The sequence below is a fragment of the Schistocerca americana genome, chromosome 1 (assembly GCF_021461395.2).
Source record: "Schistocerca americana isolate TAMUIC-IGC-003095 chromosome 1, iqSchAmer2.1, whole genome shotgun sequence".
Taxonomy (NCBI): domain Eukaryota; kingdom Metazoa; phylum Arthropoda; class Insecta; order Orthoptera; family Acrididae; genus Schistocerca; species Schistocerca americana.
Window position 1 is genome coordinate 764590449 of NC_060119.1, and position 19041 is coordinate 764609489.

Consider the following 19041-nt stretch of genomic DNA (forward strand, 5'->3'; position numbering starts at 1 on the left):
GCATCAAACCAGTCTCAGGACTGAAGGCCACAACAACAACAACAACAACAACAATTAATTTTGTGTACTTGATTCTTTTATATTACAGTTTATTTTTGTTATGTGTAAGTTGATTATGAAATATTATAGTTCATTAAAGTAAATATTATTTATTCTACCTTGTGTATCAGTGTTTATAAAAATTTTAGTATTTAGTTACTTACCGTGAATAAAATCAATTTGCAATTAATTATAGTTATCATTGTTATTGAGTGGAAATGAATTGTTAATGGTTTTCTAAGGTATGTAATTTTTTAAGGACAAAATTTATTTTCTTTAGGCAGAAATTTATTCTGTAGGATGTAATGTCTAAAGCTAACTTATAATTTAATTAACTTTGAATATAATAGTAAATTTTAAACATGCCACCTTTAAGATCACATTGTAATTCATCATATTTAAATTTGGTTTTATAATTACTTTAGGTATTTATTTTAATGCTAAATTTGATTTCTTAATTTTTGTGATAATGATGAAATTGGTATATTTATTTTGTTTACAATAGGATTATTGTTAATATATTGTAAGTAACTAGGCAAATTTGATTTTCACCTGTTTGTAAGAAATATGTTCTCTTGATAATATTTTGAGGTCTGGCCTGCTCACTGACGAAGATTTAGAGCCATTATATTTACACTGTACAAAGTTAAAATAATTATTAGTTTCTTAATTAGGGTCTGGAATGATTGGGTTGTTGAGAAACTGTCTAATAATAAATTTTAGAATTTAACTTTTGAGATAAAACACCTAAATTTTCCTGTAGATTGAGAAAACTGTATAGGGCTTGACATTTTATTTTTACGTAGTTTTTTTTGAGTATTCTATACTTAATGATAATGTTTGTTGGGGCCTTATGAAGAATAACTGCTCTCTTCACTATTTAACAATTAATATTAATTAAATAATTAATAGAAAATAATTCAAATAAAATAGAAAGAAACATTCCACATGGGAAAAATATATTAAAAACAGAGATTCTATGACTCACCAAACGGGAAAGCGCTGGTAGATAGGCACAATAAAAAACACACAAACACACACACAAAATGAGCTTTCGCAACCCCCGGTTGCTTCGTCAGGAAAGAGGGAAGGAGAGGGAAAGATGAAAGGATATGGGTTTTAAGGGAGAGGGTAAGTCTTTCCGCTCCCGGGGTTGGAATGACTCCTTACCCTCTCCCTTAAAACCCACATCCTTTCATCTTTCCCTCTCTTTCCCTCTTTCCTGTCGAAACAACCGGGGGTTGCGAAAGCTCATTTTGTGTGTGTGTTTTTTATTGTGCCTATCTACCAGCGCTTTCCCGTTTGGTAAGTCATAGAATCTCTGTTTTTAATATATAGAAAATAATTTAGATTGATAAGAGTAATTTACTATGCCAATAGCAGCATAATTGTTTTCAAGAGCTCTTATCAGTGAATAAGATTTTGACATAAGCATCGGATTAAGAAAAATTGTTGGTACATGAGCACAGTAATTAGGTGTGTTTAACTGTTAATTTCTGACGTACTTTTGAGTTAAGACCAGTGTGAGCCAGATCAGTTTCTGTCCCAAGTTGTATGTACACACGTTAATATGAATTGAATATGTGGGTAGGGTAATTTTAAATTGTTGATTAAAATTAATTAATAATTTTAAAAAGTAACACATTGAATTAAGAAATCATTTATGCAGGTCTACGAATTGTATTGATATTTTATGATTTGTTTATATTTATTATAAATTTTATTGTTTTAGTTATTTGTGTTTTAATTACTGTAGCTGTTTAACATTGTTAGAATGAAAGGTTTGAAGTTGTATTCAGATTTGAAAGGATCGTGGTAAGGTAAGGTTTGTTGATATTCCTAAACATTTTAGTGATACAACTATATTAATTTGTAAGGAGGAACCTGTTCGTATTATGTCAAATTATTTACTTTATTATTTTTCTGCTCTTTATAATTTGATAATTTCTGCAGGTTTTTGGGTAATTTTTTCTTTATTTTTGTTATATGTATTCATTATCTTATGGTTTTTTATCTATCTTTTTTTGATGGTCTATTAGATTAGGTGTTTATACTGTAAAAACTGCTGGTTGATCATCAAATTTAAATTATGCTTTATTAGGTTCTTTACATTCTGTTGCTCAAACTCTTTCATATGTAGTCAGATTATTTTGATTTCATTGTCTTTAATTATTTTAATTGGTATTTGTAATACAGTTGATTTTATAAATTGTCAGGTTTATTGTTGATTTATTGTTATTTTTTTTTTCATTTTGCTTTAGCTTTCTTTGCTTCACGTTCATGTGAAACTATTTGTATTCCTTGTGAATTAGCTGAAGTGGAATCAGAATTAGTGTCAGGATTTAATACTGAATATGATGCAGGTGTTTTTCTTTAATTTTTTTTGGCAGATTAGACTAAAATTGTATTTATAAATATACTTTTGATTTTGAATTTTTAGGTATTGATTTTTTATTCTTTTGTATCTTTTGCTTCTCTTTTAGTTCAAGGAAGTTCATCTCAGTTTTGTTATGATAAATTAATGTACTTAGCTTGAAGGAATTTTTACCTTTGTGGTTAACTTTTTTATTTTATTTGTTGGTTTGAAGGTTTTATTGATTACATTTGTTTAGGGAAATGCTGAGTCATAGATAGGCACAACAAAAAGACTGTCACAAATAAAGCTTTCAGCGAGTATATTCTTCGTCAAAAATACACACACACACACACACACACACACACACACACACACCCGCGCGCGCGCGCGCCCACACACACACACACACACACACACACACACACACACACACACACACACTCTCTCTCTCTCTCTCTCTCTCTCTCTCTCTCTCTCTCTCTCTCGCACGTGCTAATGTAACTCACAAACACATGACTGCAGTCCTATGTTTGTAAGTTGTGTGTGTGTGTGTGTGTGTGTGTGTGTGTGTGTGGGGGGGGGGGGGGGGGGGGGGGTCTGTTTTTGACGAAGGCCCTACTGGCCAAAAGCTTTATTTGTGACATTCTTTATGTTGTGCCTATCCACAACTCAGCATTTCCACTGTGTGGTGAGTGGCAACTTCCCTTTTCATAATACTGTTACATTCCATCCTGGATTTTCCATTGTTTTATTTAGGGAAACATTTTCAAGCATTAAAAAGTTAATAGAAGACTCAAATTTGTAGTTTTATGTTTGCAAAATGTATGCTTTTCTTAAGGTAATTAACTTATTTACAATCTATTCCTCATTAATTTATCTTAAGAATTTGTTCCATGAACACTACTAAGGAAATAAATAAAATAAACGATTGTTATATTGTGTTCTGTTATAATATAAGGTTCTTCAACCGGTCACTTTCTGGCCCATGTTAATAGTTGTAGCACTACAACGATGATTGAAAATAACATTTGGTTAATAAGATAAAATTGAATACCTTGCAAGGTGATTTATTGTAAAATTGTATAATTATTAGAATTCTGATTGATAAAAATAAAGCAATAACACCACCTAACTTATTTGGAATTGATTGTAAAATAGCATCAGCAAGTAAGTTGTATTGTTCTGGTTGAATATCAACTGGAGTTACAAGAAATTTGCTGGCACAAAATTATGTGGCTCTCCTAGAAAATAAGTAACAGTTAATCATGTTACGAAGAGATACTGAATAGAATCGGGGAGAAGAGAAATTTGTGGCGCAACTTGACTAGACTAGTAGGACATGTTCTGTGGCATCAAGGGATCACCAATTTAGTGGTGGAGGGAAGCATGGAGGGTAAAAATCGTAGAGGGAGACCAAGAGATGAATACACTAAGCAGATTCAGAATGATGTAGGTTGCAGTAGGTACTGGGAGATGAAGAAGCTTGCACAGGATAGAGTAGCATGGAGAGCTGCATCAAACCAGTCTCTGGACTGAAGACCACAACAACAACAATCATATTTTAATTAATAATGATGTTTCTTTTTTGAATGATTTCTTGAAGCCTTCAGCTGCCATTTCACTATTTCCTCTTTGATTGTACAATTTCGGCTTTAGGCCATTTTCAAGTATCCATAAAATACTTGAAAATGGCCTAAGGTCAAAATTGTACAATCATACAGGAAGTAAAGAAAATGGCAGCTGAAGGCTTCAAGAAATCATTCAAAAAATTTGTCCCAGCTGCGGACCCTATTGCATTGAAAATAATGCTGTTATTAATACAAATGTAAATGAGTCCTTAATGTAAAATAGGAATGGAATCAAAATTTTGCAATATCTCCATGTAGTACTTAAGGAGTTATTTGATCTTGTTTGGTATAAAAAGAATAAATGAATTGCAACTATGGTGGATGTAAAAGTTGATTTAATGTTTCATCATCTTTGGCAAATCATCCTTAAATTCAGTGAAGTAAATCTCTTCCTAAATATGGACTTGCTGAAAATAAATTTGTAATTACTTTTGCTCCATTACCATTTTCTTGTTTTACACACAAGAGAGAGAGAGAGAGAGAGAGAGAGAGAGAGAGAGAGAGAGAGAGAGAGAGAATAAAAATATATCTTGCTGTAAAATTGATTGATCTCTTAGTTCTGATAACTGTTGATCAAATTTCTTCTTCTTCTTCATTTCCTTCACTTCAGGTATTAACCAAATTTCCTGTTTACGATACCCATCTCATTGCATCCTTCCACTCTTCATAAAAGTCTCATTTCTTGAGCCTTTTTTCTACTGTGTTGGTGTCTTGTTGTTGCCCACTTCCATAAGTACATTGCATCCTTCCACTCTTCATAGAAGTCTTATTTCTTGAGCCTGTTTTCTACTGTGTTGGTGTCTTGTTGTTGCCCACTTCCATAAGTACATATGTATTGGTACTGCTATATTTAATTTGTGACCCACATCATGGTTATATTTGTAAGTGATGTTGCATCCTAGGTACTTAAAATGTTTAACTTGCTCCAAGATTTTATTACTCAAGATTGTTTTAGATCTTACTGATTGTCTGCCCTGAAATGCCGCCACTTTCATTTTATCTACTCACAATGTTAGATTGTGATTTGAGGCTATCTGCTGCAACTTATGGATTCCCATTAGAAGGTCATATTTGTTCTCTGTAATCAGAGTAATGTCATATGCATATAAAATTACATGAATCTGGTGTTATGATCTAACAGCACTCCATTTATGTTCAGCATTTTCCATTGCTTATAACTTCATATACTTTGAGAAATAGAGCTACCTTGTTGTACTGCTTTGTTTGTGTTCATTGGTTTTGTTGTTATATTTCACATATCTATAACAATTTCATTGTTTGTCTATTAGCACTTAATAGCATTTATAAGGTGAGATGCATAACCTCATTCAGCCATGACGTTCCATAGAATTTATCTATTCACATTATCGAAAGCTTTCTCGAAATCCATAAAAGAGAGATGGGTTTCTCAATTGAACTCTCGTCCCTTTTCTATAACTTTTATGAAGCCTGATTGTTCTTCAGATATTAATTTTTCTACGTTATTTTTAAGTCTTGCTTTCAGGATTTTGGCATATAATTTATAGGCTGAATCCAGGAGGCTTATACTGTGATAGTTACTTTATTTAATTCCATTGTCCTTTTGAAAGATAGATATTACTTTAACTCTCAGCCATCCTTTTGGTACTTCCTTTATTTCCCAAATATCTAATAACTATTGGTCCAGGAATAACCACCCACACTTCCAAAGTCCCTGTTAATACCATGTGAACCAGTGGCATTCCTATTTTTCATAGATTTTATAGTGTCCGTCGTTCATCTCATATCGATATTGTCCACGGCTTTGGCATCATTTAGTTCAGGTATCATCATACCATAAACTTTTATAATGAACTATCCATTCATTCTCTCCTATATTATTAACTTATATATTATCATTTTCTTGTCTGTTGAATAGTTTCATCACTTTATAAGCAATAGTTTGTGTGCCATGTAAATCAAGCTGTATATTACCAATAAAGTGTTCCCATCATTCTGCATGCACTCTCCGAGTTATGCATTTCTCATTATTACTCTTCTCTTTATATTAAGTATATTTTTCATTAGTGGGATTATATATGTAGATCTTGAAAATTTCTTGTTGTTCTATAATTGCTTTTTCTGTCTGTCATTCAAATCCTCACTCCTCCATGTTTCCTGTAGTTCCTTTTCTTCCCCAGAATCTAGTTATCTATATTTGATAGGCCTTTTTTAAGTTTTTCCATTCTTCGTTCAAGTCTTCTACTGTTTCTGAATTTGATAGTTTCTTGTCAACAATTTTTGATAGAGATCTCATGTGCTGGTATCTTCTAAAAGGTAAACTTGAAGAACCTATTCTTCTTTTTGATTCTTAATTGTTTTCTTTGATCCTTAAGTGTCTTCTTCGATTATCTCTGTTTTGCATAGATGTCAGATATCGACACCAATAAGAAGTGATCTGATTCAATTTTCACTCCTCAATAAACTCTGGTATCTGAAACATGTCCAGGAAATCCCTCTTTTTATTATTATATAATCTATATCCTCTTGCTGACCAGGAAAATTTGTGTATTTCTTTCCTCCTAAAGAAACTATTGGTAATTTTTAAATGATAAAAAGTAGCAAAATCTGACTATTTTTCTTTTTTGATTGCATATGTATTCTCCAAATGTGCCAGCTATTTTTGGAATTGGTATATTTGCAAGTCTTTCATTGTGATCTCCCATAAGTAAAATCTGATTTTATTGTATCTTGTAACTGTTTGTACGAGGCCTTGGACTCATCAGTTTTTCCTTCTTCTGAGACATAAGTTGCTATTTTTCTTAGGATTACACTCAGATCTTTAATTCCTACTAGAAATTTCCAGTGTCAATAGTTAGAAAAGGATGAGTATTGGATGAGAGGTATGGTATATGATTCTAATGGAGTATAAGCCAATAGCGATTTCGCAGATGTTATTTTTAAGACTGGCTATCACTTTAAAATTGTCAATTTTAAACAGTGTGGTGATTTTTCATTTTGCAGTATCTGGAGTTTTTGATTAAGATTTCCTTGTTTCATGTTAAAAATTAATGTAAAACCTAAATTCTAACACGTTTGTTTCAGAATACTATAGAGTTGTTAGCGATGCCTTAGCTACCTCTAGTGCTGACTGTGTATCAGCTGTGGAGCGTGCCACTGCACAAATTTCTATAATGCTACAACATATGGTGGGGCAACAGACATTAAATAAAATGTTCAGGTACGTTAGCATCTTTTGAAAATGGTATGCAAAGTTGTAGTGCCATTTTCTGCATTGTGATAGCTCTCCAGTCACTCATAAAACTTTTGTGTATAGTTGGCGCTGTTCAAATAGAAGAGCTAGTTGATTTTGATGAATAGTTAAGCTCCACATTATTTCCAGTTCATTCTGTAGACAAATATGAATATGTATTGCGCAAAGTTCCTGGTTATCCAACTACACTTAAGATATGCTGTATTTTGTGTCCCATGCTTTCAGTTAACTTTCAGGAAGTTATTGTCTAATTTTTATCTGTTCCTATTTTTCATTCACGTTTTTCCTGATGACAATTATCATTTTCCATAGAGTGAAAACATCAGTATAGTCAAACAAATCTTGATTTTCATACTCTGATAACAGATAGTTACATTTCAGTGCTGCGAAATGCCTATAAATGGGTTCCTCAGTTGCCTTGCTTTCACTCCTTCTCTATAGAACAAACTGTATATCTGCATCATTAGCAGCTCTCTGTTTGTAGGTATCACTTTATAACACTGTCACAGATGTTTTCACTATCTACAAATATGCCTTAACAACTAGAAATTTGTTTCACAAGATGGTTGGACAAGTAGTAGTACCACTTTCTTGATTACAATAAGCTTCAGTGTCAATTTCGGCAGAGGCTGATGCAATTTTCTTCGATGAATGAACTATTGTAATACAGTAAAACTTGCTCAAAATGGAGTTGCCTGGGCCTAAAATAATTTTACAAATTGGACAAGTTTCCGGATTACACAAAACGTGAGTTTTGGGCTATGTAAAATTTGTCGAGTATCATGCACAAAAGTACAGTAAAAATTTTTAATTATGTATGTATTGTATTTATGTACCTTCACTCCAGCATAGTATATGTTCATTTACTGTATATTGGACAGTAGAATACTGGACTATTAGTAATTGATAAATAACATGGCATTTCTATATTTTTACTTGAACTTTGAATTCATTTATTATTGTATGTACATACATACTATTCCCATGTTTATTTGCTATTTGCTTTACATTTTACATTTTTTGCCACATATCAGTGAGGGAAACTTGTTTTAATTTCCTGTTTAAAATTGTTTTTCTAGGCAATTTTTTGCACCATACAATATTTTCAACAAGTTGGGAGAATTTGTGCGTTATGCAAATTGTCATAACATCGTTTATGCATGCAATGGCTTCTTCAGGCGTATTAGTTTTTCTAGGAACATCATTTTGCTCCTCATCTTCTTCCTTTGTTTCTTCTTCATTATCTTTTGTGTTGCGGATTTCTATTAAATCTGTTGCTGAGGTGAAAGTGGAGTGAGTTGACAGAAAGTCATCACTTTGAATGTAATCATATGCACTTCATGAAACGTTTTTCATTTTCATTAATTCAGCAATTGTGGCTGCATTTTCTGGAACTTCGATGGCCTCAGAAGTGTCTTGCTCTTTACTGCCAAGCCAATCCAATTTACTGCATCCAAGACAGAAACTGACCATGCAAGAGCAAACACATTTTCGGCTTCTTCAACACTAAGAATAAGAGATTGCATCAGTAATTGCCTATAATGACACTTGAATGTGTAAATAACCCTCAGGTCATAGGTTGTGTGAGGCTGGTTGAATGTGGAGGGAACCAAGCCAATTTTGCATTTGCTGATGTTACTATCAGGTGGCAGGTTGAATTGTCTAGGAAAAGGAGAACTTGGTGATTTAATTTTTTCTTTTTGGCAAACAAAGAGCCCAGCCTTTTATCCATAAGACCATGCCTCTGTATTGCTTCACCATGTGACTGGAAGCTTACTGATGTAAATGTTTTTGAAACAACGCAGTTTTGCTGCCTTTCCAATCACCAGGGGCTTCTCCATTGCAGCTAACGTGTTTCTACACAGCGAGTCTTTCCTTGAACTCTTTTCCACCGGTGAACTTTTCATCTCGAATTGTTAGTGATTTTGAAGGCTGAGCGCGATAAAACAGTCCCATTTCATCAGCATTGAACATGTCTTTTGGGTCATAATTCACAATTAAGTTGGACGTACTGTCTTCCATTCTGTGTCTATACTTTCCTGCAGATTCTTAGCTCCCCCACATTATTCATTCCACACGATATTGTGTGCTTTGAAACTGTCCAGCCATCCTGTGGATGCCTTGAAGTCCATAATTCCAAGCCCTTTAGCGACTTTCACTCTGCAACATGGGTCCAGATAAAGGTAAGTTTTTTGCCCATGTACTTACGAACCATTCCCACACTATTTCTTCATTTCCAGTCTCCTTCGCCTTTCTTCTCGTTTGTCCGTTCCATTTCATCCACAACCTTATCCATGTTTCTTAAAGTTTCATAAATTTGTGTTTTACGCATTTGAAACGCAACATAATTTTGTGCACAGAGAATTTGTCTTTCTCACTCGCCACAATTACATTAATCTTTTTGTTAACTGTTAATGACACATACCATTTATTCGGCATCATGTTATTGTATCTCTTAAAGTGCTACTAGGCAACTGAAACTGGCAGAAAATGATGACCTTGCCGGGCAAAAGCATTGTTTAACGGAACAATACCCACCTCTTTCACTGCGCAGTGTTGGTAGATGCGCAACAACGTTCCTCTATGTGCCGGCATGTGTCAATAATGAGGAAAATGAGAAAGCTGACAAACAGAGCGCTGATGAACAAACCATTTCCTTTGATGTACTGTACCTACAATGAGCGTAAGTTATTCCTTGTTGCACAGAGCAGCATGGTTTTAGGTCCACACCAGCAGCACCGTGCTGCCCTGGTCCTCTTTTTTGGTTTTGTGCCGCTTAACAGAGATATTAAAAGTAACATCCTTGTAGTCATCAATAACTAATAAACTGTATACAGTAGTATTGTATAGGGTCTTTTCTGCATTATACAATGAATTATTAAGTATGTTCTAAGATTTGCTTTCCGTTTCTGCATTAGGCATGTTCTGCTTTATACATAAAATCAGCATATAAAAGTGCACTGAATGCATAGAGACTGAAGTACTTGTGTGGTTTGGGCAGATTTCTGAATTGTACATATGCTGATTTGAGTAAGTTTTACTGTATTAAAGTTGTCCCAGATGTTGCAATTACCATGAATTGCATTGAGCACTATTGTGGAATTTCCATAAACTAATTGTGTCTGAACTTTTTCGCGCAAACTATTACATGAGATTTGATGAACAATGTTTCACAGCTCTGATGACACCACCTTTGTCTATTAGCTGATCGTAACACACAGTAGAAGGTACTTCTCAAAGATCATTCCATAATCGGAAACATTTTCTGCAGGATGACTAGCTGCTTTGTCGAGTAAAAGAATACACTTTCATGTAAACAATTCTCTTCCAAACACTTATTTACAACATGACCAAACTTAGAATAGAAGCAGTCTCTGAACATCGTTCTATGCTATGAGGCCCCTTTCTAATGTATGTACTGAAGTGGTAAGTTCATTAGTCCTTTCAACGTACATGTTTTTTTTTAAATAATGAATGACTTCAGTTTGTTTTTGCCTGAAGAAAGTGTGCAGAATAAACTGTTAGCCTTTCTTCCCCGGGCTATACGTCCAGTAGCATGTGCTTCAGCCAGAGAGGATGGAGTTTGTAGAGTCACAGTACAGTCCAATTTTGTCAGTGTTGTAAACTCTTTCAGGGAGAAAACTGTGCTGAATAACTGAAGAATTTCTCACAAATTGCAATATCTGTATCTTTGTAAGAATTAAATTTCTAGAGTTGAACGGCAATTTCTTGAATCTCATACTGATGTGTAAATCAAGTCAGTCATCCTAATGAAATATCAAATTTACCTTCTCTTTTCAGAGTTTCTGCAAACCATCCCACTTCCTGTATTAATATTGGACATGTTACGGGAACTCCTCCTGCTTTTCAGTTTGAACTTTCATGCTGGAAGGTAGTAGTCAGCATACAAAACTATTTCCTGATGTTTCATCTCCAGCTGGGGAAACCTCTTCAGATATAAAGTGCTTGATCTCTGAACATTTCTTACACATTGGAGGGGGGAGGGGGGTGAAATATCAGGAAATAGTTTTGTGTATTGACCATAACCTTTAAACTTGTAAATTTTAATTGAAGTAAGCACTGTCAGTGAAAGCTTGCATTGTCTTTCTGCTGTAACCATGTTATTGCTTCATCAAGTTTTCTGTAAGTTGAAGTTTTCAGCCACTTATGCTAGCTGTTAACTTCAATTGGAAAATATTACAGCTTTTTACTTTTCTGTAATCTCTCACTGTTTGTAAGCCTGTCACATAACCCACAGAAAGTTTTGCTGTAGGTTCACCATTTTCTAACTTATCTATACCATGCAATTTCTTTTCAGTTGTTAGAAGAACATTTTATGTCATTTTCCTGATGTTTATAAAGAGGGAAACATTCCACGTGGGAAAAATATATTTAAAAACAAAGATGATGTGACTTACCAAACGAAAGCATTGGTATGTTGGTAGACACACAAGTAAACACAAACACACAAACAAAATTCAAGCTTTCGCACCCTCCCACCACCACCTACTCCAGTCCTGTAACCCGGAAGGTGTACACGATCAAAGGCAGAGCCACATGTGAAAGCACCCACGTGATTTACCAACTGACCTGCCTACACTGTGAAGCTTTCTACGTGGGAATGACCAGCAACAAACTGTCCATTCGCATGAATGGGCACAGGCAGACAGTGTTTGTTGGTAATGAGGATCACCCTGTGGCTAAACATGCCTTAGCGCACGGTCAGCACATCTTGGCACAGTGTTACACCGTCCGGGTTATCTGGATACTTCCCACTAACACCAACCTATCAGAACTCCGGAGATGGGAACTTGCCCTTCAGTATATCCTCTCTTCCCGTTACCCACCAGGCCTCAACCTCCGCTAATTTCAAGTTGCCGCCGCTCATACCTCACCTGTCATTCAACAACATCTTTGCCTCTGTACTTCCACCTCGACTGACATCTCTGCCCAAACTCTTTGCCTTTACAAATGTCTGCTTGTGTCTGTATGTGTGCGGATGGATATGTGTGTGTGCGCGCGAGTGTATACCTGTCCTTTTTTCCCCCTAAGGTAAGTCTTTCCGCTCCCGGGATTGGAATGACTCCTTACCCTCTCCCTTAAAACCCACATCCTTTCGTCTTTCCCCTCCTTCCCTCTCTCCTGATGAAGCAACCGTGGGTTGCGAAAGCTTGAATTTTGTGTGTGTGTGTTTGTGTTTACTTGTGTGTCTATCAACATACCAATGCTTTCGTTTGGTAAGTCACATCATCTTTGTTTTTAGATATATATATATTTCACAAAATATTTGTCACCACCACAGTTACAAATGCTAATGGTGAATGAAACAAAAGAAGCAAAGAATAGAGTAATGAATCTTGTGTTGTCTCCATGTGAGATATTTATGAACATACAAAGACTCCATATTTTTCAGCTTCTCTGGTGCATCACATCAAACTGGTCTTGTTTTTCGAATAGACCTCATATAACATTAAGCTGCTGCAGTTGCTAACCTTAGAAAATTTGTTTAAATGTCCAGTAAAAACGCAAACCTGTGAGTCATTTGAAAATTTTGCTTTATGGTAGAGGTTCTCATTGTGACAACCGTGCTGCAAAAATGTGTGAACGGATCAGAGCTACTCACGGCCGTTCCAAATTTGCTACATCAAATATCCAACAGCACGCATACCTACTGATAGGCAAAATTCTGGCAATGTGTGGCATGCACTGCCCTGGGTCAGCAAAAAGCAAGCACAGTTAGAACTGAGCCACCATACATTACAGATGCATTTTTCCAGATTCTGTACCTCCAATCTGCGGACCACATGGGTTGAGGTTAATGCAAGGTCCCTCCCTTATGCGTACAGAAGTTTGTTTGGCACTCTCTGTTCATTTCCACTTTCACTTCATCGTATCTGCGAAATACACAAAATACATAGTGCTTCATGATTAGGAAAAAATTTTGTTTCATTCTTGCCACATGTCCATTGTTCTCACGCGATTGAGTGATGCACTAGTCACTGAGAAGTGTACACCCGGTGTTCAAGTGGAACATTTATGCAGACACAATTATCGCGAACACCAGTTAATGGATATTGTGGTCTAATTACATTTTTGTCACTTGTTTGTTTACTCATGAGTGCAGAATGAATACAATTTCAGCAAATGTGTACTTGTCAATTCCCATTATCACACCAACAAAATAGCCTGCATCCTGAAAAAAGCCAAGGTGCTGTAGCTTAACACATCCACATTTGTAAATAAAAAAATGATTAACACTGCGTGGAATGTGAAAGGGCGAAAAACTATTTGGCTGTGTGCATGAACTGGAATCATTATCCTTTTCTCCATGATTCTTGTTATTTATCAATAAATGGCAATGTGTGCCACCAACAGAATTCTTTGGCAAGGGCCTGCCCAGTGTTTGAGGCATTGTACCCTCCATAATCCACAAAAGAAACTGTTCTAGAAGTCAAGAATATGAAAAGCATAGTTTGCTACTCACTGCAGTACGAAAAGCATTTTACACATTAGCCCATTGTGTACTTTTGAAGAAGGTACGAGCATACGGAATAGGTTCCAAGTTATGTAAGTGACTCAAAACTTATTAAGTAACAAAGCCCAGTATGTTGCACTTGATGGAGGGTGTTCATCAGAGATGGATATGATCAGGAGCTGCCCAGGAAAGTGCGATAGAACTGATATTATTTTCTATATACATAAGTGATTTGGTAAATTGGGTGAGTAACAGTCTGGAGCTGTTTGCTGTGATGTATGGGAAGGCTTTGTCATTGAATGATTGTAGGAGGAAACAGGATGACTTAGACAAAATTTCTAGTTGGTGTGATGAATGGCAGGTATCTACATCTACATCTACATTTATACTCCGCAAGCCACCCAACGGTGTGTGGCGGAGGACACTTTACGTGCCACTGTCATTACCTCCCTTTCCTGTTCCAGTCGCGTATGGTTCGCGGGAAGAACGACTGTCTGAAAGCCTCCGTGCGCGCTCTAATCTCTCTAATTTTACATTCGTGATCTCCTCGGGAGGTATAAGTAGGGGGAAGCATTATATTCGATACCTCATCCAGAAACGCACCCTCTCGAAACCTGGCGAGCAAGCTACACCGCGATGCAGAGCGCCTCTCTTGCAGAGTCTGCCACTTGAGTTTATTAAACATCTCCGTAACGCTATCACGGTTACCAAATAACCCTGTGACGAAACGCGCCGCTCTTCTTTGGATCTTCTCTATCTCCTCCGTCAGACCGATCTGGTACGGATCCCACACTGATGAGCAATACTCAAGTATAGGTCGAACGAGTGTTTTGTAAGCCACCTCCTTTGTTGATGGACTACATTTTCTAAGCACTCTCCCAATGAATCTCAACCTGGTACCCGCCTTACCAACAATTAATTTTATATGATCATTCCACTTCAAATCGTTCCGCACGCATACTCCCAGATATTTTACAGAAGTAACTGCTACCAGTGTTTGTTCCGCTATCATATAATCATACAATAAAGGATCCTTCTTTCTATGTATTCGCAATACATTACATTTGTCTATGTTAAGGGTCAGTTGCCACTCCCTGCACCAAGTGCCTATCCGCTGCAGATCTTCCTGCATTTTGCTACAATTTTCTAATGCTGCAACTTCTCTGTATACTACAGCATCATCAGCGAAAGGTAGCTCCAAATGTATAAAAATTTAAGCTAATGTAGATGAGTAGGTAAAACATAACCGTAATGTCTGAAAAACTGCATTATTAGTGTGCTGCTTGACACAGACATGTTAGTCACAGATCTGAGCCTAACAGTGCAGAGTGTATAAAATGGAATCAGCGTAAGGATTGCGGTACTTGAGGCAAATGGCCGACTTTGGTTAATTGGGAGAATTTTAGGAAAGTGCGGTTCATGTGTAAAGGAGACTGCATATAGGGCACTAGTGTAAACTGTTCTTGGGTACTACTTGAGTGTATGGGGTCTGCACCAGATCAAATTAAAAAAAGACATTGAAGCAATTAGGAGGTGGGCTGCTAGATTTGTTACCGGTAGATTCGAACAACTTGCAAACTTGCAAGTATTATGGAGATGCTTCGGGAATTCAAATGGGACTCCATGGAGGGAAGGCAATAATCCTTTGGAGGAATACTATCTAGAAAATTTCGAGAACAGCATTTGAAGCTGGCTGCAGAACTATTCTACTGCTGTCGACATACATTTCACATAAAGGCCATGAAGATAAGATAAAAGAAATTAGGGCTCGTATAGAGGCATATAGATAGTCATTTTCCTCTTGCCCTGTTTGCTAGTGGAACAGGGAAAGAAGTGATTGGTAGTGGTAGTGGCACACACTATACAGCAGCTTGTGATGTATGTATGTATGTATGTGGATGTAAATGTAGATGTAGGTAGTGATGGTGTGGAGTTGCAGACAACCACAATTTATTGTGTTCACATGCAGTTGTAATCCAACATACGAGTGTTCACTAAACATTTGTGATACATTTATGAAGCAGTATCTTGCATTTTAGCATAAAAAATGAATTGTCAGTCTAGTCCTTACATCATTTTCAGAAATATATAAAAAGAAAAATCTTCTGCAATGGAAAGATGAAATCAGAATCACAAATTTGGAAAACGTGTGTAACCTACAGTGCCAGATTCTCACACTGAAATTTGTTATGTTATCTCTCTCTCTCTCAAGCACACGCACGTACGCACACACACACACACACACACACACACACACACACACACACACACACACACACACACATATTCATTTTTTGCAGCTTGAGATGTATTTGGAAATTGTCTTCATGAGATAGAATTGCGGTTCTAATGTTTGGGGGAGAGGAAAGGGGGTTTATGCTGACTGTAGTCTGTAAAGTGTATGCCTATGTATTAGTGACACAAACAAGGGAGGATGAGCATGTGTGTAGTGCATCCCATTTTTGTTGTTCACGGTAGCACTAAATCACAATCAATTTGTGGCTGTATTTACAAAATATGGTGCTGTTTACCACCTGCCATCATGTGAAGCACACACACTTGAGTTTGTTGCAGACATTAAAAATGTTTTTACACAACATGATTTTTCTTATTTCTTATAATGATAAATGTAATTTACTGTTGGGCCTATTTCACCCATAATAATTTTCAGTTATAGAACCAGTAGGTCAAATAAAAGCCTAATGTAACGAATTTCACACTGTTGACAAGAAATTTTTCCATATTTATCTTTATTCCTTCTGTCTCCATCAGACATTGCTCGCTGACAAATTCTGACAGTTCACAATCAAATAACCATCTTCCAATATTGATCTCCCCACCTAATATAATGTCCCTTGAGGGAAAAGAAAAGTAGTAGCTACTCAGTTGATTCGCCAGTGACTAAGGCGTGGGTGTTGTATGTGAGATGTTTCTAGCTAATCATTCTGATTTAGTTTTCCATTGTTTCTCTAAATTAAATGAGGCAACTAGCAGACTGATTCACTTGAAAAGAAAATGGTATATTTCCTTCCCCCATCCTGGTCTTATTTGAGTCTGTGCTTCATCCCTAATGATCCTTTCCTAAGCAGTACATTTAACACCAATACCTTTACTTTACCAAGAAGTGTTGCTCTTAAATCGGGCTAAATACTCCACAGAAGGTGACAATTATTATTGTATTTGGTGTCAGTGAACTACACGATATTGCCTGTCTTTTCACCATGCCATTGAAGAACGGAACACAAAGTCTGAAGAATTATGTTATTGCGAGGCTTCAAACCAAGGTATTCACACAAAGCATAAGGCTTTGAACAGTGACTCCTACTACAAGGAGCTGTTGATCAAGTGTTAGCGAGCTCTAGTAGTCTAAGGAGTAAAGGTAGCCACTTCCCACGTAATTAAGGCATTAAATGCCCAATAGGCACATAAAAAAATTTCAATCATTCCTAAGGCTTCAGTCAGTCACCTTCTTTGAGAGTTCACACACACACACACACACACACACACACACACACACACACACACACACAAATAGAGAGAGAGAGAGAGAGAGAGAGAGAGAGAGAGAGAGAGAGAGTCAAAGTGGGGGAGCGACCATTCAACTATATGGCAGATCAAGCTACCTCCACTCTTTACATTACTTATGTTATGCTCAGGACTTTGTAATATTGAATTAGTGAGCCCTGTTCTGTACTTCATACAGTTTGAGAAAGGAGAAAATAATGTTGACTATTGTGGCTAAGTGGTAAAGTGACAGACAACAGATCAAAAGGTCTGGATTCAATCACAGTTACTCCTAGCATTTTTATCTGTAATGTATTTTTGTCACCTCTAGTAGTGTTTGTTAACATGAAAATGCTGAATTGCACTATTATTCAGTGTTCATGTTAGACTGGCTGCATAAGTCAGTCCAAATGTCAGACGAAGGCTTCAGCATACTACTTAGGACCATACTTGGTTTGATAACAGCTTTATTGTTTTTTTTTCTTTTTGTAGGAAATGAAAAACGGAATTCTATAGGAGAAAATATAAAAGCTTTAAACTGCAGCATTGAGAATGTATGTAAGTGCAGATGAAGGGTCAAAGAAATTCCATGTACCCATGAAAAAATGTCAAATGGGAAGAAGTTGCCTACCAAGTTAATAGAAAAAGAGGGAGAAGTTAGAGTTTAATGATCCATTATTGTGATTAGATTATGAAAAAAAAATGGATTATTTTAACTGAAACCTTTTAGTTACTTTTGGAGCTGCTGAAATCAGTGGAAGATTTAGGAACTGGGAGGTTATTGGATGTTATCTGTAGAATCTGTATATCCAGATATGTATAATCAGATTTCCAGAAAACTGTTTCTATCCATTTGCTGAAGAAGGCATGGGTAGTTGATTATGATAAAGATAGTGTGATTGGTCTGACATTTCACATGTATAAACTGCTGGCCAATTATGTATATCTCCTTAATTTCAATAGGTACACAGTATATGCACAGAAAATGTCCATCTGGACAGCAAGAAAGAAGCTGCACTCCTCCATACCCTACAATATTTCATGTTTATCCATCTAAGTTCATTATTAGGATAGCTTTCATGCCTTATGTTCATAGTGCCTCATTCAATATTGACAAGTTTTCCAAGAGTCATTGAGTCAGATGTATGTGCAACAAGAGGGCACACATCACTTGGTTCTGTAAAAGATGGTACTCTCCTAATGAAACCAGTAGTATATAAAATTACTTGTCAGTTTGGGGAACTGTATGTAGGCCAGACATTCAAAGACAGATGCCACACCAGCTATGCCAAGCAAAGGAAATTTGCTAGCACCAGTCACTCTCTAGATAAAGGACATAGCATTTAGATAAAGGACATAGCTGCCTCAACCTACAGAGACTCTTATAGTCAAAGAAACAGTCATAGTACATACAGAGAATCACTTTAATAACATAATGGAATTCATCACCTACTAAACATAGTGATGAAAGACTTTGTGAAGTCAATACTGTGGTTGAGTTATTGTTATGGCTGTAGTGTTAACAATATTATGAAAAGGATAGAGTGCTACCCACCATAAAGGTGTCACATCAAGTCAAAGGCAAGCACAATGAAAAAAGACTGTTACACATTGAGTTTTTGGACAAAACCTTCTTCAGAAACACATGCACGCACGCGCGCGCGCGCTCACACACACACACACACACACACACACACACACACACACACACACACACACACACTAGCAGGCAAACATGCACACATGGCTGCTATCTCTGGCCACTGTGTATGAAAGCAGCAATCTGAAGTAGGACAAGGAAGGGGGA

General features: G+C 36.3%; 1 protein-coding gene across 1 annotated transcript in view; it reads left to right on the plus strand.

The window, feature by feature from the left end:
- Positions 1 to 19041, plus strand: part of LOC124611879 (putative serine protease K12H4.7) — a 118379-nt gene that overhangs the window by 68585 nt on the left and 30753 nt on the right. The window contains exon 5 of the mRNA XM_047140281.1: positions 7087 to 7222. Within this exon, the coding sequence (XP_046996237.1) occupies positions 7087 to 7222 (136 nt within the window). The remainder of the gene's footprint in view (positions 1 to 7086; positions 7223 to 19041) is intronic.